The following is a 26,840-nucleotide window of genomic DNA, read 5'->3' on the forward strand; positions in this document are numbered from 1 at the left end:
CTCTCTAGAACTACCTGAAAGGAGGCTGTAGTGAGGTGGGGACCAGTCTCTTCTACTGTGGCTTCAGCGAGAGGACCAGAGGACACGGCCTTAAGATGAGACAAAGGAGATTCAGATACCAGGGAAAAAAATTCAGTGTTAGGGTGGTCAGGCATTGGAATAGGATGCCCAGGGTGGAGTCACCATCCCTGGAGATGTGTAAGAAGTGGCTGGATCTGGATGATGTGATTTAGTGGTTTAGGAGTTACAGTAGTAGTTCTGGGTTGACAACTGGACTTCATGATCTTAAGGGTCTCTTTCAACCTTGATGATTCTATGACTTTTAGACAGTTTAATGGATACCTGTTTTAGAAGTTTGAAACTAGAGACTGAACACATCTTTTATAGCTTTCACTATAACAAAATAAGTAATAAATTATGTCTTTTGGCCTAATTGGATGTCACTTCTCCAAAGAGTTTGCAGTCTGATTGATTAGCCAAAACCAATACTGAATACAGAAACAATACTGTGCTGAATACAAAGAAAAATTCTGGCAGCAGGACTTCATCAGACCAAAGGAAGTAATTTTAAATGTGTTTCAGCATAATCCTTTACTTCACCGTTTTGGTGGTTTTTTTTTTAATAAATTATAATCTACAGAGAAATTTTAATGAGAGTTATCTGAAGTAATCAAACTAAGCAGTCTTGAACCCTTAGCTAGAGTTCTATTGTCATACCCAAAAATGCCACACCTGTTAAGGTTTATTAGATTTCCAGAAGTTCAACAGCACATAAAAATCAGCAGTCTTGCTAACTTTATATTTTCCATAACATAAAACTAAAACCTCTTCCATCAAGTTACAAACTTTTTACTTGTTATCTACACAAATAAATGGAGCGCAGTGTGTTGAAAGGCTCTGTCCTAATTTGATGAACTTATAGAATGACTTCTGAAAACTTCTGAGTTTAGAGGGGTACGTAAGCTTTTGGGGTACACTAAATGTATTTATTCTGCTACTAGTTGCTTAAATCTTTCCCCTTTCTTTTCATTTACCCAGGTTATGCTGCTCCTAATACTCAGCATGATTCTGAAATCTGATCTGCTGGTAATAAACATCTTGATTCCATTTCTAAGATTACACCCTTACTTAAAGGTCATCTAAATTAAAAACTCATTAAAAGAAATGTCTTCCTTTGTCTTCAAACTCTCTCCCCTATCCACTCCAGGCAGCCATTTTAATTTTTTTTAGTAATAAAGGGGCATATTTTTTCTATCTCCTTTCTAGTCTTTAATTAATGACAGAGGCAGATCAAGACAGGAAAATAAAGCTGCAACTCATTCAGGCTTGGTTTCTTTAGCACTAGAACAAAAAGACACAGGATTTACAGTTAGGTAGCATTTAAAGAAGAAATTCCCTAGCAATTTGAATATGTTCTCTGTTTACAGAGTAAAGAAAAGTCTAAATAAAACCAAGATCCAGTTGGAGGATGTTCTACCAATGACTGCATAACTAATCATTAGAAATCATAACACACATTCCACAGAGGCCAATATTAAATTGAGTTACTGTCATGTGTGTATGGTCCTCTGGTCTATTCAATCAAATTCTGGCTGCTTAAAACCCAGAGGGAAAAGTTCTGTTCTTAGTTATACAGCTGTCCTCAATGGAAATTGTCAAGAATACAGGCCAAGAAGTGTTTAAAATGCAGTATATGTTTAAAGAAATGTTCACATTAATTCAGATTTTGTTATTTTTCCATATGAGAGGTATATAGTGAAAAAGATGACATCTCCATACAGCACATGCTCAATTTTTCACTATGATGGAGATTAAGAATACTATGTTTTGCAAAGATGATGCTTTATAAGCTTGTAAAAAAACCACTTATTCAAACCATACCCAAAAACAAGACAACTGTGTAACAGTCCTCATAGCTGGCCTCCAAAATCACCAGAAGCAATAACCTCTAAAAAACGTTCTTTTTCTTTTGGTATTCAGTCAACTCATGACTCTCAGCAAGCGGAGAAGCAACAAGATAGAGACAAGACATCTGAGCAACATTCAAGTTCCAAGATAGATATTTCCACACAACTTACTGCTCAGGGATTCTATGATGCCATGTATGTCCTACAGGAAGCATGCAGCTGTTACCAGTTTCACCTATACTTAATAACTGCTAAAAAGACATGCCATGAAAGCCCTGAATAGATAGCACTGAAAGCACCTTGAATAGGTAAGCCTTAAACAGAATCATCTTGGGAAAATGTGATGTAGAAACAAAAAACTAATAGCTTCTAACCCTCACTATTCCCTCAGTAAACTAACTGTTTAATTAAGCACAAAAATGAAATAAAGAAAATAATGTATACCAATTTTTTAGGTTTTTCTAGAGTCACTTCAATATTTTAAGAAGATTAAGTGTTTGCTATGGCAAATACAAACTAAAACACAGTAACTAGAAGCAGAGAAGTGTCTGATGAACAATCATATTATACAAAAAATATTAACCACATTATCCTGTCTGTGGAATCTGGGAAAAATATACTTTAAAAATTGCAGAAATGTTAAATATAAAATAATTCTTGCAGATTTTTAATCCAAATGAAACCAACTTATTACAGTATTTGTTGGAGCCTGGTCGTAATTAAATACAGGAAGGATATTAAAACTTCCAAGAGATTTTTTTAAGCCACAACAGAAGAAAAGGCACAATTGCATAATTGGAACCAAATCCAAACCCCACTTCCTTCTTATTTATCAGTATCATCTAAAGGACACTATTTAGATGCTGAAAGGTCTGGAGCTTACAACTGTGAATCATCTAAAAGTCAAAAATTTCAAAGGAATCGTACGACATGGGTTAAAAGTTTATAGATGAGAGATATAGAAAATTTCTGCTCACTGCAAAACCACATCCTAAGAATTACGATATCTCTTGTACAAAAAAATCCTAGAATCCTATTTTGTTGTGGGGAAAGAAATCCCCACATATTTAAAGAAATATTTAAAATGTAGGATTTGAAAGAGAGATGCATATTTTAAGATATCCTAAAAATAATGTTTCTTCAGAGAATGGGATCTCACAGATCACAAATACAAAACTAACTTAACAGTGTGATAGTTCTTTAAAAAGTTTCAGATGAGTTTTGTTGGCAGTTGAATTCAGTTCAATACTTTGTTATTTGCATGTCTGTGCAGGAAATTTGTGTCAAAAGCATTCTCCAGCCCTCCCCTCCACAAAAAACAAAATAAAAGAAAAAAAAACCAAACAAACAACAGCAAGCAAACAAACAAACAAATAAATGTGTATATATATGTATATATAAATCCCCTTGCATTTCTAAAAGGCATACAGAAAAGTGATAGCACAGACAGAGATGGACATTTAAATGCTAAGGTTTCTCCTGTAAAATAAACCAACCAGTTTTTTCCAAGATTTTCTAATTACCTGAGTGACTTAACCCCTGGGGTTTTTATTCCTTTTTGACAGTCAGTCATCAGCACTGAACAATGAAGACATATGGCCAGGTTCACAATTTTAGGTTCAGACAAAGGGATGAAGAAAAGATCCAAGCACACTGCTATATTATGCTGGCAAAACCAAGAAGTTTCATATAAGACCCTGCTGTCACAACACTATAAATAGGATGGTTCAGTACACATAGAAGATTCCTTTTTTTCTCATTAAAACATACTACACTTCAGCAAAACTCATGCTGAAGGATAAGTTATCACAATGTGTCTGTTTCACCTCTAGATCCTACCATTAATCAACACCAACAAGTACCAAATAAACGGAAAGTCTAAAACTTTAGGTTCCTTATTTTTTTGGCAGCATCCATAAGAAATATCAGAAAGTTCTTCTTTGTAAACATTCATCACATGAGGAAAAGATAGCTTTAGATACCTAGTTGGGTACATCAAAATCTCTTTAGAAACATGTCTCTTTAAAGACCCTGATCATATCACAGTGATTGTCTAACTTCCTTTAAAAAAACTCATTACTATCAGAAGTATTGCAAGAATAATTTATTTATTTACATTAATTTTCAGATTTGTACTACTCTTTCTTGGTAGACACACTCATCCTTATATACTTATAAGTAACCACCACTCTTACAAGAGGAAAGAAAACGAACCAAGAAACTAGATGTTCTGAGAGCGATTCAGCTGCTACTTACATTTTTCTTCATTCATTTTAACACATCTTTTTAATGGGATTAATCACATGTTATTATTTTTTTTTTTACTTTAGAACCTCATCCATAAATAATTCTTCCAATTTAAAAGATGTTGTCATTACAGTCTTGTGCCAGCACCCTAAAATTAATTTGGACTGAAGGAACAGGGTAATCTAAACCAAAAGAGCTGTTTTCTGAATAACATCTTTTATCCATACTCTGCTCCAATATAACACATTATTTGAATTTCATTTACCCAGCACTGAAGTAAACAATAAAAAACATTTCTTTTTCAACGAGAGTGTGCATTTATGGAATTACTTCTTAATAACTTTTAGATAAATATTATTTGATAATGAGCAGGGAAGGGGCTAATGTTTAAAAAAACAACATGAAAAACTACTAAGCTTTTCCTTGACCATTTAGCACTGCTTCAACAAATCATGTAGAAGACAAACACCATATCACATGTTCATTGTGACATTCATTGGTCACTAACATCCATCCAGGTCTTCAATCTCTTCCTTGTGTATGCTAGTGACTGGCTTAAAGGATAATGATGTGGAAGTGCAGATGGAAATTTTCCAGTAAAAACACTTCTGTGTATAGACAAATCTACCCTAATCAAGGAAAAAGGTTATAAAGACAAATGAGGTAACAAAATAAGCTGAAATAAGAGAGCTACAGAAGCACCTAATTTGAACTCTTCTTGCTTTCAGCATTTGATAAAATACTGAATAATAATCGAGACTTCATTTAAAAAAAAAAAACAAAAATAAAACTGTGGAACAAGGAATTAAACACACACACCCCTCCCAGAATTACTCTGGAAATTAATAAGAATTATCAGAAGTATTTTTTTAAAATTAGAAATTAAACATCAAGGAACAGCTGCCATAATATATAATACTACAGTACCTTAAACATAAAGCCCCCCTACATCCATATAAATACAAAATATTTAATAAACATTTTTTCTAAACATTTTTCCAATACAGATACAACATTTGCAAATACATTTAAGTATAATTAAGTTCAATTCTTACAAACATTTGCTCCAAAACAAATTAAAAGCTCTTTATTGATTTAAGCAAGGATTTCCCCTCCTTTCTGATTTCAGTAGTTATTCAGGCAAAAGCAGAAGGCACTAAAACAAGAGCAACCTCAATCATTAGTCTCAATCATTGTTATCATACAATAATATAGGTGTCCAACCTCTTGCTCACACCTGGGCCAACTTTTAGCACAACAGGCACTGTAATTTCTCAACTGTCCTGACAAGTACAATGTGAAGAAAAATACAATTGGATAAAGATGAAAACAATGGAGCACTGTAGCTGCTTTAATTATGACTGCATACAATTTTGACATACATTCTAAAACTAACAAAAATTCCTCTGCACCATGTGCCTGGTTGGTACCAGCAAGTACCTACATCAGTAAAACAATGTATCATCTGATCATATACAGCTCGTATCAATGCCACTTGCTTTTTAAAAATTGTTTTTAGAAATCATTATTTTAATTATAACTTAAAAATTATTATTAATTATAAATCACCAATGTTCTTCAAACATTCAGAGAAGAGTTAAAATTCTCATTATTTGTAGTATATGTTATATCTTTCATGATCAAAACAACTTTGCCTTTAATGCCTAGGAAAAATGCTGCATCTTCAATCTTATTTCCTTCTTTAACTCCCAGAGCCTGGGAAGGGAGGCAGACCTTCTGGATTATATTACTTTGAAACTTGGGTGATCCTTTAATACTCCAGGTGATTTTGCACAAGTTACTCTAGAAGTAACGTTCCCCAGTGCCAAAGCCTTCCTTTCAACATTGGTTTCACCACCTAGGCTTGTCTGTATCCAATTACTCACTACAACTATTACAATCTCAGTGATATGATAGACCTTGATTAACCTGTGTTTCCAAAGAAAATGGCAGCCCTTTGCAAAAAGTGAAAACCAAACTTACTTCAGTAGCAGCAATAACCATGTCATATGAAATGGTCACTACCAGAGTGGCAGTTTAAGAGAATATTATTATTATAAGAGAATAATATTATTATTGTTGTCATTAGTTATACTAGGTAACGCACATTAATTGATATGCAAATGGTATTCTTAGGTTCAAACATCTACACAAGAAAAAGCAATATTTTTACAGCTCCTACCTGAGTTGACAAGAGATTGCAGTCAATGTGTAGTCCTTTTCCCGTCTTATACCTCTGAAGTAAACCAGCCATAATTGCTCCATATGTAAACAACCCAGTAGCAAGGTCTGTCATTGCTACTCCTGGTCTAACTGGCTCACCATCCTAAAGAAAAAAAAACACCCCAAAATGAAACAAGACAAACAAAACAATAAACAAATAAAAAATTAAAGCAGGAAAACAAGCAGAGACAATACAATGGTGCAGGGGCTTGGATCTTATTGGCATGATGGAGACATAGTGGGATGACTCCTGTGACTGGAGCGTTGGAATGGAGGGATACAGGGTCTTTAGGAAAGACAGGCAAAGGAGACAAGGAGGCATGTTTCCCTCTGTCAGTGACCAGCTGGAGCACATAGAGTTTCTCTGGGGATGGATGAAGAGCTGAGAGCACAGGGAGGGCAATTGCAGGTAACATTATCATCCTGCTACACCCATCCAGGGAGATGGAGTGAATGGGGCCCTCAACAGAGAGATCACAGTTGCCTCACATTCACAAGCCCTGCTCCTCATGGCGGCTTCAACCACCCCGATATCTGTTTGAGAGATGACAACACAGAACCACATGGTGTAGGAAATTATCAGGTCCAAGACCATCTAGGGAACCTGAAAGTGCATAAGCCCACTGGACTTGATGACATACATCTGCAGGACCCAAGGGATTTGGCAGTGGGAATGGCTAAGCCACTATCCATCATATTTGAGAAGTCATGCTAGTGCCAGGAAGTTCCCATTGACTGGAAAAATGGAAATATAACCCCCATATTTAAAAAGGGTAAAAAAGAAGATCCAGGGGACTCTGGGCCCACCAGTCTCCTCTTCCTATCTAGAAGGATAATGGAGCAGATTCTCCTGGAAGCTATGCCAAGGCACATGGAAAATAGGCAGGTGATTTGTGACAGCCAACACAGCTTCACTATGGGCAAATTGTGCCTGACAAATTCAGTGGCCTTCTATGATGGCATTACGACAGTAGTAGAGCTGGGAAGGGTGACTAATGTCATCTACTTGGACTTGAGCAAAGCATTTGACACTGTCCCACATGACATGCTTGTCTCTAAACTGGCCACTTGGTAGAGAAGGAATTGGTTGGATGGTTGCACTCAGTTGCAGGTAGTGCAAGAAATTAGCATCTTTGAGTGAACTGATGTAAAAAACTACCACTGAAAACCAGGTATTCTTGCAGCATGTACACAAAACAACCACTTTGTGATGCCACATACTGGAAATCATAAAGGATTTATTATGCAACTTTTTTTTCCCTGATAACATAATGCTTCAACTCAGCAGTGCAAAAATAAAAGAGAAAATGTTAGAGACAAGTGAAGCTAGTGAAGACTGAATTTTATGTCTAGAAGCCAAAGGCCCAAACAATTTCTACAGTACGCTGACACAGATGCCTGTCTGTTTAAAAGGCAGAGCCATATTGCTTCATTCTTCTCACTCCCTTTCTCTCCCTCCTCCTCTTCAGTCCCTCCCCAAGTCAAAGCTCAGTTTTGTATTTTCCATTATACACACTCCAGGCTTCTAATAACAAAAAAACCCCAAATTTTTGTTTACACATGTAAATATTACACATGCAAACACATGCAAATTCATGACCTTCCAACTGAAGTAATTGAAAAGGTGTTTGTTCAAATATCCTTTTCTTGTATGTCATCCCTTTTCTTGCATCAAGGGAAGAATCTTCATGTTAACATCATGTCTTTCAGAAATTCTGTAATCATTGGCATGATATATGTCCCCTGTGAAATCAATGGCGAAATTAATTTCTAATTTCAGCCCAGGTAGGCTTTTATCCTAGTGCATCTTCTGAAATATTCTCCATTTCCTGCTCTGAAAAGTTTGAGGTCAGGTGATCAGATTATCACAGCAGTTCCTTATTTTGAAGTCCTATTTTTTGTTTGCTTTTTTGGGTTTTTTTACATTTATAAACCTTGAAGAAAAGCAGCAGTGCAAAGCTAATGAGACTTCCAGATTTCTGGCACCCAAGTAAGCCTATCACAAGACAACTTAAAATCATTACAATTGATAAATAATAACTGCCAATAAAGTCTAAACTGCTAAGTGGAATTACTGTTTTATTATTTATTTATTATTACACTGCTAAGTGTAATAATAACCTTCTAAATAAGACTGCAAGAATTGTTTCCTGATAATTATTTTTAAGAATGTCTTGGCTTCATGTAAGAAAATATTTACCATCATTTTCCTTTGCACTCCAATAGGATTTACACAAACCTGCTATCAAGTCATGTATGTTATTATGTTTTTCTTTTAAAATTTGTATTTTATTATCAGTTGCATTAATAGAGCAATTCTGAAATAAAAGACAGTAAGACAATATTTTCTACATACGATGGAAAAGGCTTCTATTTTATTCATATTATGAAACTGACTAAAAATTACAAAATCTGTATAAAATATTAAAAAAAAAATTAAAAAATTATTGTTGTTCAAATCACAGTAGGGATTAGTCTGTGACTATCTATAGCCTAGATATCCATGGGTATATAAACTACACAATATTAAGGTGAGCACTGTTTTAGGAAGTAGTACTTTCTTGGAGAATCTCTTATTTCTTCCTTCTTGAGACTCTACACTAAGCTACTCCAGCTTCCCAATAGAAAACACAACTCAGAGGTTCCAGCTATTTACCACTCTCATTATACCCAACTCCAGGAAACAACAGAAAAGTTTGTTCTTCACTTTTATATGCACAGGCCTACCAAGAAAACTAATTAGCCCATGAGAAGGTTTTTGCTCCTCAGAGCTACCACAGAGAAATAAAAACAAACAAACAAATCCAAACAAAAAAAAACCCACACAGCAAAAAAACACAGATACAAAAACACCCAAATAAACCAAAAAAATTAACTCATTATCTGCTGCAAGTAATCAATTCATTAAATTGTTCTTTATTTTAACCACTTCATTACATTCACTGGGTTGAGAAGAAACCAAAAAGACTTAAGATGTGCTGCAACATTCTTAGTGTTTTCAGTGTCATTAATTTTTCTCTTGAAGAAGAGCACTAAATTTTGAAGATAGAGAAATTTGAATTATTTTAATATGTGGTTATATATGAATTCTAGAACCTTTCTCATCAAGTACTGAACTACCTAATGTTTAAAAACAAACACTTCCTTTGTCTCAGTAAAATGTTCACCTATACTTCTAATATACTTTCACAATTTCCCCTTACAGAACACTCCTACAAACTACTAGCACTATAGTGAAATATTATTTTTAACATGCATTGCTTTGCTTTATCCTAACACTCCACAACCTATAATTCTGAACCAGTCCACACAAATTCTAGCCATCCTTGGTCTTTCTACCAAGACCCATGAGTAGCTGCCAGGTCTCACCATTTAATCATCTTTAATCAGCTCCTGTTCCATAAACCAGTCTTTCTGTGGTAGGATCCACAGGTATAAGTACTGTGAAATGGATTCATCCAGGCTTTTATCACTATCCTGCAGAACAAGGGATGTGAAGCTGCTTCACTTGAAGGATAAATCTATGCACACATAGAAATACCTTGATTTTGACAGACCTTCTGCCAGCACTGAAGTACTTTTGTGTAGCTAGCATTATTCCAGTTACCTGGGCAAAGTAAGTACACAGTGTCTTTTATTCAAGCAAGTTATTTCAAATGGGACAAGCACCACCAGCCCTGCCAGACAATAGTGATATTATTGTTCTGGTAGGAAGACCAAATGTAGCCCTATCCAGGGAGAATGTGTCTTAAGCAAACAAACCTGCCATCCAGCCTCAAGGGCTGGCTTGAACCCTAAATTAGGTGCAGCATCAGGACTTGCCCTTTCCTCATTTGAAAGGATAAAGATTAATACCAGCAAAGCAGAGCTTTTGTTTTTAAATCACTGTGCTATTGCTCAACCTTATAGTTTACACTTTTATTCCTAATTTTTGCTGTTTGCTAAATTCCTTACAATTTGTCGACATATTCTGGCCCAGATATAGCCACAACATGTGTTAGAAGCCTCCTTTCCTGAATTGGTTTTTTTTTTTTTTCCCTTTGACATAATTTCTCTTCCCAAAATTACATCAATAATACAAAAATCATCCATTTAAAATGAAACTGTTTTGAAATGACATGCTTAATAAAAGCATTCTAAGTCCAGTAGTCCTTACAGATGTGAAATAATTGCTGAAGCTAATATGAACCAGCAATGGCTGTATTTTTCAACAGCTCTGAGCTATATACATGTGGATCCTTTTGTAACAGTTTGTTTGGTACTAAACCTAAGAATGGCTTCTCTGGATTGCAGATTAAATGCTAAACAAAATTTGTAATTTTTTTTTTAAATGTAAAATAAATTTGGTTTTTCGCAAGAAAGAATACACCACCATTAAAGGTACTTCAAATATTGAAGACCACGTGTAATATTCCACAAGGAGGTAGAAGGGAACTTGTAATCAAATTGGGCTTTATTTAATTAATTTCAAGTTATTGCCTTGATGAGTCATAGAAATTTTCATCAAAGGGATATTCATCTGGCACTGATGTATCTGAATATATTAAGTAAAAGCTTTCTGTTCATCAATTATGAAACTTGAAAGTGCTGTTTAACCAGGAAGTATCTATAAATTACATTGTCCAGGACAATAAAACTGTCATCAGTGCAAACTTTGTCCTTTAGCATCTTTTAATTTATGTAAAGAAAACCTGAACATGCCCTGAAGCAACTACTTTCATTCAAAATGGGTTTATGTTAGCGATTTACACAAAAACAGATTCCCCGCATAAATACATTAAGATTTTCAAATTTCACAGGTGTGATACACTTCTAATACAGAAGTAATCAAGTACATTTTCAAGGCCTTGAATCACATGCAGGTTTCTGCATGATTTAAAGATGATTTAAAGACACTATTCTACTTGGGTTTATACAATCAGCAAAAACAACACTAGCACAAATGCAGTTGTTTGTGCCAGTAATTTTGCAATATTTCAGAAGTTATAGCTTGATTTCAAGGTTCAGAATATCATTCAGAAAAATTTAAAAGTTATTACCATTAAGTGATACCAGGAAAAATAAAAGAGAAAAAAAAAGCAAACCTGTTTTTTGTTTTTATAGGTAGGAATATGTACTGCTATTGGATTGTACATTTTTGTATATGTCAGAAGCAGGACAAAATATGAGTACTCTATTATTAAAATGCTTTATAAGGAACCATAAATATGCATACCTCAATATAAATATGTATACCTCAACATTAATCATCTCAGCCATGTATGCAGATGCTTTTTTTGCTGCTGCTCAGATTCATTACAATTTGTCTGCTGCATAAGCTGATGCCTCTAAGACCATCCTGCAAGAACATTCAATGGTTTGTTTACCAAAGGGATGTTTCCAAAGAGCACTGTTGCACTGATGATGTTATGGTGATTATCTATAGCTACTGCAATAAAATACAAAACCAGCACCATGTGTTATAACTTGACCTTTTTTTTTTCCAGTTTATGAGTGGCTTTTCTATTTTATTCTAAAAAAAGAAAATCAGACCCTAGCCTACACATTCAAATGAACTTACTATTTTTAGCACACTTATTCCACGCAATCTAGTCAACAAATAATTTAAGCTTTATTAAAAAAACCAAAAAAAAAAAACCCAGCATGAAATAATAAGATTTTTTTTGGCTTTGGCCACTCTTCAACATGTTGACTGAAGCAAGGCTTTCTACTTTTGTTCAGACCTAGTTTTGTGAAATTTTAAACACAATTCTGTCACATGAACATAAATGTAAAAAAAATGGAAGATTCTACTATTAACAGTTTGCCATTTTGAAGCAACTTTCAAATAAACATACACTGTGATTTTACAGCCACTTGGGTAAGTTTTCACTACGACAACAAAAAACACATTTGTTTCTTTGGAGTCATTGACTGCTTAAGTCTTTGAAACAATACTGTCGCTCTATACATCAAAAAATTATTTCAAGAAACTGAGGAAATACTACATAAACAACTTCAAGAAAAGAAAAAACAGGGAAATTTTAGCATGTTTATTTTAATCAGGTGAAACAGTGACCAAGTTTGAATGAATTGTTAGAAGCCCCTAGTGAACAGACCAAGCTGTTACTGACAATGACTAAATGATTCCTATGATTACATTACCTCAAGTCATGGTGAGGTGATGTGAACATCTGGCTTTCCAGTGTAGATCTTAACACAATCTTTTAATAAAATCCATCTTCATAAGAGCCACTGAGGACTATTACTTTCATAATATAACTTGCATGCAATTATTCAGTATAACTGTTATTTATTCTGGCACTCACATATCATTGAAAAGCTGTACAAAAGTCCTGTGGTTTTCAATCTTTCTACTTTCCTTTATTCATGTTGTACCAACAACATCTGCCCCCTCCTAACAGTTTTTATAACCTTTTAATTTTGATTGGTATGTTTTGAGGTGTGCATGAAGTTTCTGGTGTTGTGTTGGAAGTATTAACCCCCATGCTACGGACACAATGTTAAATTTACTTACACTACAGTTACTGTGATCAGTCATTGCGAAATGCATATGTGCATTATACATTTGAAGGGAAGTGCCTGTAAGGACTGCACTCAATTTCACATCTTCTCATGTTCTGAGATGGGACATCCTAGGAGTATGTACAAATAACACAGCAGAAATTGGCAGTGTCAGGAAACTAGGCACAAGATGTTTCAGCTTACTCAGTCCAAAAATGCTTGATTTTGGCTTTTTTTCCCTAATAAAAAGGACAACTCTGGTAACGATAGCTGCCAGAAGTACAAATTTCTGATGTTTGCCATTGTTCCCAGTAGAAAACAAGTCTATTGGCAGAATACCAACCCTACAATAGAGCTGTGTCCAGATCATATGTGGTTAGCTTTCAACAACCTACTCAAACATGAAAAGCTGACAGCACAAAAACTTTATGAATGCCTTGTTTATCTAGAACACGCAAGTAATGTACTCACAAGATCTGCACTACTGCTTCCAGAGTACCAGGAAAACCACCACAGAGCAGTATCTAGCATTTATAATGCATAGAACAGACTTGTAGCACCACCTCACTTGAAAAGGGACATTTGGGGACCACATTACCATCTTCTGTAGGTGATTCAAGACAGCTTAATTAAATGCTTATTTGACCAGCATTTTTCTGAGGTGAAGACACATGTTCTGTGTACCTCTAGAATCCAGAAACTAAACTACTGTTATGCTTCCTGCACTGCCAGAATGACCAAAGATTTTGGGTGTCAGTAGGAATAGGCAGCACATAAAGCTTTTCCAAAACGCATTACATCTGTCTGCCTATTTGCAGGCAGAATAAATGAAAAACACCCAGCTTTTTCCAGATTTATCTAGATAACTTCACAGTTCCTGCTTTTACAAAGGGAATATCAATATCCAAGCATCAGTCAGACCTCACACTCATAGGTATGGTTCTATCATCCAGCTGTCAATGATGTGTGTACTACAGCCCTTGAAGTGACTAGGAGTGGCTACTAACAGGTTAGCATACATTGCAAATTTATTCACAGGAGACTTAGGATTTTTCTTTTTTTCTTTAATTTTCTGTTTCTTGAGCCTTTTTCTTTACATGCCTGGAGTGAGACACCTGAAGTATATAAGTACTATTATTTTCTTAGATTCCCAGAGATGAGACCTCTTGCTGGACTCAGGAGGGTTTGCATAACAGATGTGTTAGCACAGGCTGACTTGTTCCATGCAGCAGCCAGTTTTGGTATGCAGCACAAAGATCCTATAAAATTTGTAAGTTGTGCACTATACCTCGTGCCCTGTGATATGCATGAGACCAGAAACAGCAGCAGCAATGGAGTCATATCCACCTCTCTGAACCACTGGACCAGTCTGACCATAACCTAAAAGAGAAAGAGAACAGTTAGTAATTCAAGCAAGGACAATTACAACATAAACTATTACTGCTCCTCAGCTTTTGTTAACAAGCTGTCCAGATTGTACAACCAATGAATGCTGTTGTATTCTATTTAGTCCTGCACATTTTTAAAGTAAAGTTGGATTTATCCTCTGTGGGTTGAGAATGTGTTTGATCTTAATTCTAGACAGACTTGTATCCCTGCTATGTTTCATTCCTTTGGGATAAAATTTCCTTTTTAATTCACTGTGTCAGCTGAGGTTGGACTCAGATGTCATTTCAGAGAATCTACAGTATCTCTACAGACCTACAATTGCTGTCCAAGAGCACCCATCTTGCCTGTGTTATCTCCATTCGGCCTTAAGGATACCTTGAAAACCCCAAATGATACTAAAATCATGACACTATGGTTTGGACACATGTATTACTCCCCACCTCATTTCTGTTACTTTATTCTGTATCTAAACAGAGCTACCTTCAAAGAAAACGTGGTTTACAAGAGATGGCAAGGCTTCAGCAAGTACATACCCTTTTAATTTTGATTGGTATGTTTTGAGGTGTGCATGAAGTTTCTCGGCAGTACAACATACAATCTGTTTGCCGAGAGTTAGCACCAACAAAATCCAAAATACTGAGAATTTTTACTGAGCTACCTAAATACAGTTTTGTTCAGCTGTATAATTAACTTAAACAGCTGTAGCCAGAAGGATGCTGTCTTACTTTTCTTTGCTATAGTAATCATGTTCTTCCAACAACAACCGCAAAATCTTCCAATTGAGGACATCTTGCAGAAGCAGCTGAGGACGTCACTGGAACTAGTGACCATTATCTTAGGGGGTAGAAGTCAACAGGGAAGGAGCAACATATTTGATTGATGGTTTCTACTAGTTCTAATAATGTCAGAGCCCTCAATAATCAGATTTAATCACTTGTCCTCCTCAAAAAAGGAAGCATATTTGAAGCTATTTTCATGCTTTCTTTTCTGATACCTCTAAGAGAAATCCCTTGGAGCAGTTAGAAGATATTTGTCACAGACAAATAACTGTAGTCTTAAAACAACATTTCTGTTTAATTCTTACCTTTGAGGACAGTATTAGAATTACATTATATCAACATATACAGCAAGGTAAAAATTCCTGAGTGTCCTAGATTTCTTTTCATAATTTGCCTGGAAAAATCTCCAAATACAGGCAGTCTGTTCAATAGACATGACAGTCTAAACATTGGCTTTGTGAATTAAAGCAGACAATTAAAAATCATTTTTCATTGAGGTAATCTACCTCAGTTCCTCCACTTGGGTTGATGCTGTTATGTGCATAATTCATAAATCACTCCTAATGCATAATATGAGAAGATTACAATGACTGTGAACTGCAGTTAAAGCACTTTGTTACTCCAGTTGATAAACCATACCAAGCAAAACAATATCCACTTACCACAAAGGTTTCCCCACTATACCACAAACTATCTCAATTGCCTGATCTTCTTCTAGAGACATGACAAACATGTTGTGCAAAGCTATGGAGGAAATCAACTTCTACACTCAGTGTCACAGGGAATAGCAGAATACTACAATCAATTCACTGACTTTATCAATGTAGCTTCAAAACGAACATTTTGCAAGAAAAAAGTTTTTTTTTTACTTTTCTTATGGTCAAGTGTGTGTCACTACTCACAAGAGAGAAGATTAACCAGTTTACCCAACTTTATTTGAAATTTGACAACAATTTCGAGATCCCAAAGAGAACTCACGGCATTTCCTTTCATATTTACACTCTTAAGTTTACAGCAAAGAACAGGATATTCAAATATAAGAGGACTAGCAAATAAAATATTCTGGATCCACCCAAAAATGTTCCAAAGAGCTCTAACTAGGCATATACCATTATCTCATTGGAATGAACTGTAGAATTAAAACCAGTTAAGTGTGTGGGGCCACTTCAAAAACAAAATCTTGCTCAATAAAAAAAGTACTCAAAACAACTTTAATTGAATAGTGAAAAGCATATTGAAGTAAGTGAGAAGTTACGTACTGGCCTCAATTACTAACAAAGAAAAGACATCTCAACACATCTACTCACACAAATGTTTTCATAAACAGCAAACATCTGAAAATTAAACATTTACTATGTAGACAGAACAACTATACAACACTTTGCAATGCTCCTCTGGTAAGGACAAATATCCATCCCTCAAACACTGAATTCAAGAAAGATGACAGGCAACAAGATCTGCATTTTTCTAGAGGAGTTTCACAAATAAAATTTTTAAACTCCTTTTCACACATTGTAACAGCCAGGTTTCAAAGTAAAAAGTTAACATTTAATGGCTTTCTGGTAAATATTAGAACTGATAGGGAGTGTTTAATTAGTCTTCATGGGTCACAATAGATTAAAAAGAAAAAAAGACATAATTCTGCTTTTGATCTGAATTCTGAGGGGACAAAGCTAGTATGGGAAGAAAATTTGTTGTCATTGGAAATTGTTTTCCTCATGAATTACAGATAGACCAGATTCCTGCAGGAAAAAGTAGAGTTAAGTGAGAAATAGCTATTGCTAAAAATGAAAGATTTCATTATCCAGACAAAAATCAAAGGCTGAACATTATTTTCACAGTCAATGGAACAACCCAGTGGAGATGTTTTAGAAATAACTATGAACACAAACACAAAATCTTGAAGAAGAGCCCAAAATTACATTCAGAGAATATTCAGCCTGGTACACAGATAACAGTAACTATAAATAAACATATGTACATATACAGGTGTACATATATACATAAATATGTAAAATAACTCACTAAAGATAAAAATGGGACCTAAAGTTTATGTTTGTCAGAATACCCTGTGTTCTCTCATACTTAATTCAGTGTGAAAAGCGTACGTTTGCAGTTACACTCTCAAACTTAAATATAGGCTCCTGTGAAAAATAGGCTCCTGTTTAAATACAATGAAAAATACTTTAGGGTAAAAAGATAATCCCAGTTGAATACAGAGAGAATAGATTTAACAGTGATGGTTAACAGTGATTACTCAGAAAGGAAGATAAGGCAGATTATTACACCCCTGTTCCCTTTTAGTGAAGCTTATCACCATAAGCTCCAGTCAATATTTAAATAGTCTCTACCAGTAAAGAATTTATTATAGATCCCTAAACCCAGTGTAGATATTTTTATTTTGGGGGATAGATTTCAGAGAGACAAAAGAATTTAGATTTTAATTTAATTAAACTGTTTTCTAAATCATTTCAGCTTGACAGGCAGCTGCCTAGATTCTAAATCTCATGTAACCTTTAGATTTGTGTAAAACAGAATCTGCAAGGAACAAGACAAAGTTGCACCACACTAAACCCCTATTCAGCTCCCAAAATCCCCATTCTATACCTTGCAGGAGGAAGACATGATTTCTTCTGATACCTGTCACATCCTCATGTGTCTAGAATTCAAAATCGTTGCAGTATGAGCCGGTGTTCTCTACTGCAAAATGTACACCAGTTCCAGAATCATACCAAGCACAAGACAAAAACCCCCAGTTAGATCTCCAAGTCCTTCCTAAAAACTGTCATTGTCAAAGCATCATTTAATCTGCATAGCAAGGTTTTGAAATTGCCACAAACAAAATCACACGGAATCACAGAATGGGTGGGGTTGGAAGGGACCACAATGGGTCATTTGGTCCAACCTCCCTGCTCAAGAAGGGTCATCCTAGAGCACATAGCACAGGATTGTGTCCAGATGGTTTTTGAATATCTGCAGTGAGGGTGACTCCACACCCTTTCTGGGCCATTTTTTCCAGTGCTTGGTCACCAGCACAGTCAAGAACTTGTTCCTCATGTTCAGGGGGAACTTCCTGTGTATCAATTTCTTCCCATTGCCTTATCTCCTGTTGCTTGGCACCATCAAGAGCCTGACTCCATTCTCTTGGTATCCCCCCATCAGGTGCTTAGAGACATTGATGAGGTCCCCTCTCAGTTGTCTCTTCCCGAGGCTGAACAGACCCAGTTCCCGCAGCCTGTTCTTGTACAAGAGATGCTCCAGTACCTTAATCACCTTTATAGCCCTCCAGTAGCCCCACTCCAGGAGCTCCATGTCCCTGTTTTACTGAGGAGCCTAGAACTGGACACAGCACTCCAGATGTGCCTCACCAGGGCTGAGTAGAGGGTCAGGATCACCTCCCTGCACCTGCTGGCAATGTTCTTCCTAATGCATCCGAGGAGACCATTGGCCTTCTTGGCCACAGGGGCTCACTGCTGGCTCATGGACAGCTTGTTGTCCACCAGGACCCACAGGTCCTTCTCCACAGAGCTGCTTTCCAGCAGTTTGGCCTCCAGCCTGGACTGGTGCAGGGGGTTATTCCTCCCCAGGCAACCACTAAAGGAGTATTTGCTTATTCAGCATAATGACACCTCAATCTTCCTGTTCTGACCCTGCAGCCAAGTCTATCTTCTACATAAGACAATGTGGAAACTTTTCCTCTTTGGGTGTGAGTAGCAGTGGCTACTTGTCAACTTAAGGGAAACATGGGAAAAACACAGGCATTTACAAAGCAATGCTACAGCTTTCCACCAGCAGTCCAGTACCCTTAGCTCAAACATGAAGGAAGGAAGAGACTTTAACCAATTGGAAAGTTCTAAAAAAGAGAAGATGCTAAATAGCAGCAGCAAAAATAATTTTTTACATGAAAAGTTTTAAAGAATTTTCTCAACCAAGATCTCCATTATCACTCCTTGTTTGTCTGCAGCATTACATAGTGTATGAATATTCAAAATTAGACATGCTTAATGTGACATTAAAATATTAATATCTCTCTGTTCTTGCATTTACTTTTCTTTTAATATTTGGGTAAACATGACAAAGTTTTATAAAATAAGTTTGTTACTATGTAATAATGGAGCTCACAGCTGTTCTAAAATGTCTCCAGCTGTTTGATGACCAAACCTTTGATATGGAGCAACAAGACTTAAGGTGCCTAAAAATATTTATCTAGCAAAACTGAAAAATAATCACATCTAGATAAACAGTAAATTATAACAGCACTAAGATACTCATCACTGGCTGGAGGCACTGCAGAAGTAACTTCATGCAAGACACTAATTGCAGCTGACTGAGGATTTTTTTCATGAAATGAAATTTCATTAGTTTCATTCATGAATTGAAGCATAAAAATTTCCTGTGAATATTGGCAATATATAATTTAATTTAATTCCAATTAAATCTAAGAGTGAGATTGTTGCTATTATCTGAATAAATTTGGATTAATAAACCACAATTCCTGACAAGTGGAAAGACTAAAAGTATTTTTTTCTCCCAGATTTTTCTAATTAAATCAAACACACACATTAAAAAAAAAAAAAAAGAAAAGAAAAAAGAAAAAATACATTCTTCAATGGGAAATAAATCTTAGCTACTTTTCAAGGGTTGGTGGGATATTCCTCCATGATGAAAGCGGGCCAGTTATTCTGAAACATGGAAGGTACATCTAACACAACAAAGCTTATAGTTCTGGACTTAGTGTGCAGGAGCCATGTGATGGCACTCAAGGTTTGGAACATAACACAGGAAAAATTATAATACTTTCAGGCATCATATGGGAAAAAAGTTTGGGAAAAAAAAATAACATGTCATAACAAACTACTGTTAGTTTATCCACTTTTAAATGGTCAATATATTTATCACATAAGAGAGACATAATTTGCCTTACAATCCACTCTGAATGATTCTGTTCTGAGACACAGAAATAAATATTATGGAGCGAGAAAGGTCAGACTGAAGATTACGAAGAAAGTAATAACAGTAAAAGTTTCTGGACTGCACAAAAGTGTTACTATCCAAATTGCCGTATGTTCAAAAATGTCACACTAAATATAAAAATTCTAGCAAAAAAACCCCAACCCAAACCTGTTTTCAGAAAAAAAAACCTGTTAGAAAAACAGACCGATGTGTTCTTACAGTTTTAGCTTTCTAATACCATGTCAGCTACCACATAGCTTTATTTCATTTTTGCCAGATGACAGTGGGATTTTTAGATACATTTATGGAAGACATTCTTCATAAATTTTTAGAAAGCAGGCAAGCCAATTAAACAACTTTGTTTCAGACAAAGTTTCGTGTGTCTGTAGGTTCTATGCTATTCCAAGTTGTGTACAGAGCACACATTTGGACACCCTATTTCCTTGCCTAGGGTTACTGATGATACGATGACAGAATTCCTAACATGTATAAAAAACAATTCATTTTGGCTAGGAGCTGCCTGAAAGCATCTGGGATAAACAGGCACTGCTGTGTTGCAATATCATCACTTTAGGGACAATCACTCTAAAAGAAGTATTTTTACATCGGTTAGTTTAGATTCATTTGGGATATTTATGAAGATTAACAAAAATGTTTCTACATTTCTCAGCTTGTTGTGTATTTGATTTGTATTTCATGAAATTTAACAGCCCAGGATAGTGGGTCACAAACAATTTGCACCTTCAAAAAAACAACTGATTTACTTCTGTAAATCTCACAAAATTACTAAATGCACAGAAACTCAAAAGGGGAAACGAAAACTCATTCAACACCTGAAATTGCTATTCTCACTTCTTCAACACAATGTGCTTTCAAGCTAATGATGGCCTCATAATTAAATCCTACAGGACAGCCTGACTATGATTTTCTGTGTCATAAAAAGAAAGGTCAGCATTTCTCATTATGACCTGTGTTCAAAATATTTGTATCACATGCAAGAGAAAACCAAAAGCCATAATTTCTGCACTTCTTCATGATTTGATAGCATGATAAAACTTTATAAGGCCAAATATAAAACACATTGAACTAAAAGGATAGGGAAAACCAACACGGAGACATGTTGTCAACACAGACCAATTCCCTGTAGTTCAATTCCCAGATGACAAATGACATTACAAAGTCAGGCTGTATAGGATATTCTGAGCAAAACATAGAAAAATATGTTCAACATAGGCATTTCTACAAATAGGAACTAAACATTGTCACAAATTCAATCCAGATAGATGGCTATCCCTGCTGAATAACAAATTAATGAGAAACACCTTTTGGCTTGTTCTACTGCCAAAAGAAAATATTCAATTAAAGACAGCTTACATCTTTACTTAATAAAGATTAATGAAACAAGCAGAAGAACACAAGCAATTCTCTGCGATGACAAAAGCCAAAGTCTAACAGACGCATTATATGAAACTTTGCAGTGTCAGAGCTGCCAAATGCGTTAGCAAAACGAGTAACGACTTTCAGAAAATGCTTGCCATGTGTTGGTCAGAAGGAAAGGAAGTACAACTTCCTGAATAGGCAGGCTTACAGGAGATCAGAAGAGATACAAGAAAGGTGAAGTCAGAGCAAACTGTCAAGAGAGATGAAAGGATGCTAAAAAAAATAAAAAAGCCTTAAGTCAGCAAGCATAAAATCTGACCAATCTGATAAAAACATTTCATTTCCCAATTGATGACTGCGAAAGCAATAGTTATTGCTTTTACACATGTTGATTTAGACATTCAAACCCTGTATTTTGAATGAAATCAGGTGTTATAAGTTGGAAGGCATAGATAAAACAAAGTTGTTAAATCAAACACAAAAATCTATGCTAAGATTTAGCTACTGAAAGACTAGAGGAGGAAAAACATCAGCCTCTGCCAGTTGTTCAACTCCATTCAATTTTCACATGATCTGCGTACCCAGCCTCACACAACCCCTCTTAAGGCATCAACCACACTTCTGGGACACAGCCACAGACCGTTTCAAACGACACAAGTTTGGTTTTCAAAAGGCTTTTAATCAGCCTGAAAACTTCTAGGCCATATTTTCTAGCTTTATAACATGCCAAATATAAGTTACAAGGAAGCCATCCCTCCCTCCATAGCTCAAACTGTAATTACTCAAGAGATGCTATCACTTTCTTTCGCTAAGTCAGCTAAAGTTTAAGCTGTCACTCTCTGAATTTTAAGGCAGAAGCAGCTTCCCAGTCTAAGTGGGGTCACTCCTCTACATGATCTAAGAAATTAAATGTGTCATGATGACCATTTCCAAAAACTAAATTTCAATTAAAAGCTTTTAGATGACACTGAGATTAGGTACTCAAACTTCATTCCCCACCTTGGCTGATAGGCACCCAAATTCCCCACTGCTATTCTGGGTTTACACAAATATTCCCAGCTGAACACACTTAAAAGTAAAAAAAAATCACTCCTTGTTCCATGTTTGGTACAGATACAGCTGATATTAGGATTACAAATATTTATATAGTGAAAACTAATATTAAAATAGTGAATTACTCCCAGCAGTGTAGCAATGACATTTCCCCAGAACATCCAGGTTGCAAAACTTGCACAGAAATTAGTTAAATACTGAGGCAAGCTGTCTGTCCTCACCTCTGTGTATCCTTACCTACTTTGCCAGAACTGTTCTATCCACCCAATTCTGCTACATTATTATGAGGTAAGGGAGCAAATATTCGTGAGAAATATCTGGCTAATCTGGAAATCAGTCAGGAGTCAACAGAAAGACACCACACCTCAGCTCAACAGATATCAATAATCTTACTACTTCTTATAGTGAAAAAAATAATGTAAAACTACTAAGTACCTGCAAGGTGTATTTGCCATGAATATTTATGATGCCATAGCCAAGCAATGTTGTGTTAGGATAGCCTCAGAGAGGTCTTATGATAAAGACATGATTATCTGTGACCCTGTGACAGAAATGTAAGGTAATTACTTAATTACATAACTATTTCTCATCTGAAACAAGTGATGTACGTTCTGAAGTGGATATTACCTGAAGAGACATCCATTTGTTGTGACTGTACATAGTTATGTTGACAGACAGGTCTGTGCAGCAGTGTCCAATGAAGGAGCCAACCTTAACCAAACACTTCCCCTGGGGGTTGCATGTCCATGGCTAAGAATACATACTATGACCCTGACTTCTGCTTCCAAGATCAAATACATAGTGCCTCAGGGGCAGGAGCTGGAAAAGCACATCAAATAAACTCAAAATCAGTATGTAATTGTTTTTTAAACTTTCCAAAAATTTCCTCCAAAATTTTCAAAACAAATCTATAAAGTTTAATTCCCCAACACAGTCTTAGAATTCCAGGCTGTCGTTCAATAACTTCAGGGATATTTTTTGAGCTTGATTTTAGTTCTCTTTAGTCTACACATACATAAAAATGTAAACAGAGTAGATACGAAAAAATACATGGTCTGGAAATAAAGATATTTACTCTCTTTGGTTTAAATCTTAAAAGAAGTTAAATTCATTAATAAATTCATTTCCATATATTTTAAGATCATTATTTTGACAGAAATAAAAGAAACTGACAAACAGTCATATAACGTGTGTTCGGAGCAGGCATGTGATCTATAGCACCCCTTTTTATTGTACAAAGAATATAGTTTTATATGAATAAGCAACTTTTAGTTGCAATTCCATAAAATAATTTTGAAAGATGTAGCCTCTTAAAAGAAGTTACAAAATTTTGGCCTCCTATTTTCCTCGTGAGATGGTGGTTAGGTCACTGTAAGACATGATCACAATGGCACTAGGTATCCTTATCCTGACTTTGCAATACCTACAAGGACTCTACTGGAAAAGAAAGCCTCCTCTCTGTTAGAAAGCTTTTCTAAATGTTTAATGGGAATCTTCTTTTTGCAGAAATTTTAACAGTCACTTCTTGTCCTATGTATAACTGATTATTCTTTTCTCTTTACAAGACTGTCATCCACAAACCTATTCTCATTACATCCTTACTTCCTAGTAACATTTGCTACTTCCTATGTCTAAGTTTTCTCTACAAGACAACTCACAGATCAATGGATCTAGCTGCTGGCATAAACACTGGGATACAAAATGCTGTTAATGATCAGGTACATGGAAAAGTGCCAGACACTGACACTATTTTGGTTTCTAAAAATGACAAAAATCAGGCTATTTTTCAATAGTTCGTGTCTTCTACACCCAAGACTGTTTTCTTTCTATTTGCTAGCTACTGACAGTGCTTTATTTTATAACAGTATTCTAAAAACACAAGTAATGAAAACCATATGCTTACTTGGAAAACATTTTCAGGTCAACAGCAGCTACTTACAGTCTTCTTACAAATCTAACAACACCCACAGACAATACCAAGAAAGGGCACAACGACCCTGTATCTTTTCACCATTTTAATTAGTTATACTTGCTTTTTTGGTGAAATCACAAAACCTCACCATTTGAAACAATGAAACAAACCAAACAAAGAAAAACTCCCGCAATCTTCATGAAGCAAGTCCATCAGACAAGGAAAAAAGATTAACAAAACAAGATAAAGTAGACAAGAATGCTACTAAACAGAAGATCCCCTAAAAAAGAATTCATTTAGAAACAAGCAGAGAAATTTTTAGTAATAACAAAATATTTCATGATTTTTCATGATCAACATCTTCTCTTTAGACTATTACAACTCAAACACAATAAATACTGCTTTACAAAAGCCTGCTGCGTGGCTTCCGAAGATGCCTAAAACCTTCCAGCTTTATTTCTTTTAACTTAGCTAGGCACCAGTCCAAGCATAATAGCTACTGAAAAATAAATATTAAACCATCAGTAAGTGCCTTCACAGTTGTGCTGTGCTGTTCATATCCAGGATTTTCAGTGTCTAATCTGCTTTCATTCACTGTAAACCACTCAGTGTTAAATCTTACAACTCACAAGCTCTCTGTCTGATATTGTACTCTTCATTAGGACAGAGTCCAAAGTTCTGAAGTACTCAATTTTATGCAGAATACTGCTACTTAGATGGAAGAACAAGCAATAGAGTGAGAAGGCATAAGAAAAGCATTACTTTCATGCACTGCTGAAAGTCAATACTCAATATTAAAGCAAGGAAAAATTATGACTGGTTCATTAAACTTTTTATATGCTTTGTATTGAACAGAGAATGGGAACACAGTGTTTCAGAAAAGCACTCTTTTTCAACTGTTTTTTGGTCCTAAACTCACAGTATTTTGGACATTCAGGCTATGTGTCACTGAAAAAATAATAGTGGAAAACACAACTAAGCTCCCCTGCTAGGATGCTAAATGCCAGTACAAAAGGGTAGCTCAATCATTTACAGGAAAAAGAAAAATTAATGCGCTGTAGCTGCTGCTGCTGTGTTGATAACAGAAGCAGAAAAAAAAGTCAAAGACTTAGTGCTACTCAGCTAAAACCTACACCCTCCTGAAGGTGTACAGCAGGTTTGAATCCTGCAAGGATATCAATCCAACCAACAGAAAAGGGATTCTATCTGTATATTTCTCAGTAACCCTTTCCTCGATTTGCTGCCTCCCAGTCTCCACCCTTTTCATACTTGTTTGTGTTACTGATACATTTCAAAAGTTTGGTCTGTGTCAATGCCAGAGCCCTTTATTATTTCAGAAGTACTGGCAAAACCCTGCAAATATAGGGAAAATACAGCTTTCCAGACCAAAATGCACTTCATACTAGAATACAAAACCATTTACAGAGAAACAACTCCAAGAACAATTTTACCAGCAAAAGAAAAGTTTTGTCAATATAATAACATATTTGTTAATGGTTTCTGCCAAAACAACTAAACCAGTCAGCATTAGCACCTCTTCACAATCTTGTCCAGCACAGCTGTGCTGACAGAAGCCTGTTGTATAGAAAACAGCCTCTTGCTCAGTTCCAAAAAGTTTATCAACCAGCTGAACTTTACAGAATCCTCTTTTGAATAGACTTGTTTAGGCCTATGCTAATTTTGCAAGTAGTAGAGAAAAACATATAAAGCCACAGCAACAGGAATGTGCTTTAAGTAGGAAAACTAACCTTTGGTTCTGCATCTTGACACAGCATAACTACATTAAATCCTGTAGAAGGAGATACCTTGAAGTCTGGTTTTCTGGTAAAACACCCAAAAAAAGCAGCATTGTAGTACTTACATTTCAGTCACTCTAGAATTGAATACACATTTTTGTGTATATTACATTTTTTTCATCACCATTAGAAAAGTATAAACACTCCAAATTCCATTTTGTTTCTCCTCCAATTAAGAGCTACCAAGCTTAATTGCTCTGCAACACACCTCAGTCAAATCTTGCTTGTTCACATCTTACTCTGCAACCTCTTGGCAACTCATGTTGTCCAAAGGGGTTGTAAAAGTGTATTTAGAGGGATTTAAACATAGAGCAGCACAGAAATATGAAAACAAATGGAGACTCAAGACCAGTTAGCTGCATATTCTGTCTCCAGAAACAGAGAAAGATAGATGACAAGATGAAGAGAATAAGCCTAACACTACTCTTGAGTACTATCCAGGTTCCAACAGTTTACAGCTGATAGTCTTCCTTGTTAAATAGATAAAAATTAATCTAAATTTCTCAAATCAACTTCTTAGGGGTAAGATGAACAGAAAACCTTTGCAATTTTCAGGCACTTTAGGTAAGTTCAAACACTTCACACTTCAAACTTACCTAATCACTACATAAACAAAAAAATAAACCAAAAAGAAAACTGAGTATTTTGAAAAACATTACAATACTTTTAACACACAGTCCCAATAAATTCACATCCT

The 26,840-nt window shown here is 35.6% G+C and overlaps 1 protein-coding gene across 7 annotated transcripts in view; it reads right to left on the minus strand.

Annotated features, from left to right (window-relative positions):
- SUGCT (succinyl-CoA:glutarate-CoA transferase) overlaps positions 1–26,840 on the minus strand; it is a 317,087-nt gene that overhangs the window by 266,525 nt on the left and 23,722 nt on the right. For all 7 annotated transcript variants that reach the window (XR_001519311.2, XR_001519310.1, XM_015617376.2 and 4 more), the window contains exons 7-8: positions 14,170–14,261; positions 6,337–6,480 (exon numbers count right to left, since the gene is read on the minus strand). Coding sequence is in view for 5 of the 7 variants with exons in the window: in XM_015617376.2 (XP_015472862.1) it covers positions 6,337–6,480; positions 14,170–14,261 (236 nt within the window). In the remaining 2 variants the exon portion in view is untranslated. The remainder of the gene's footprint in view (positions 1–6,336; positions 6,481–14,169; positions 14,262–26,840) is intronic.

Source organism: Parus major, chromosome 2 (genome assembly GCF_001522545.3).
Source record: "Parus major isolate Abel chromosome 2, Parus_major1.1, whole genome shotgun sequence".
NCBI lineage: Eukaryota > Metazoa > Chordata > Aves > Passeriformes > Paridae > Parus > Parus major.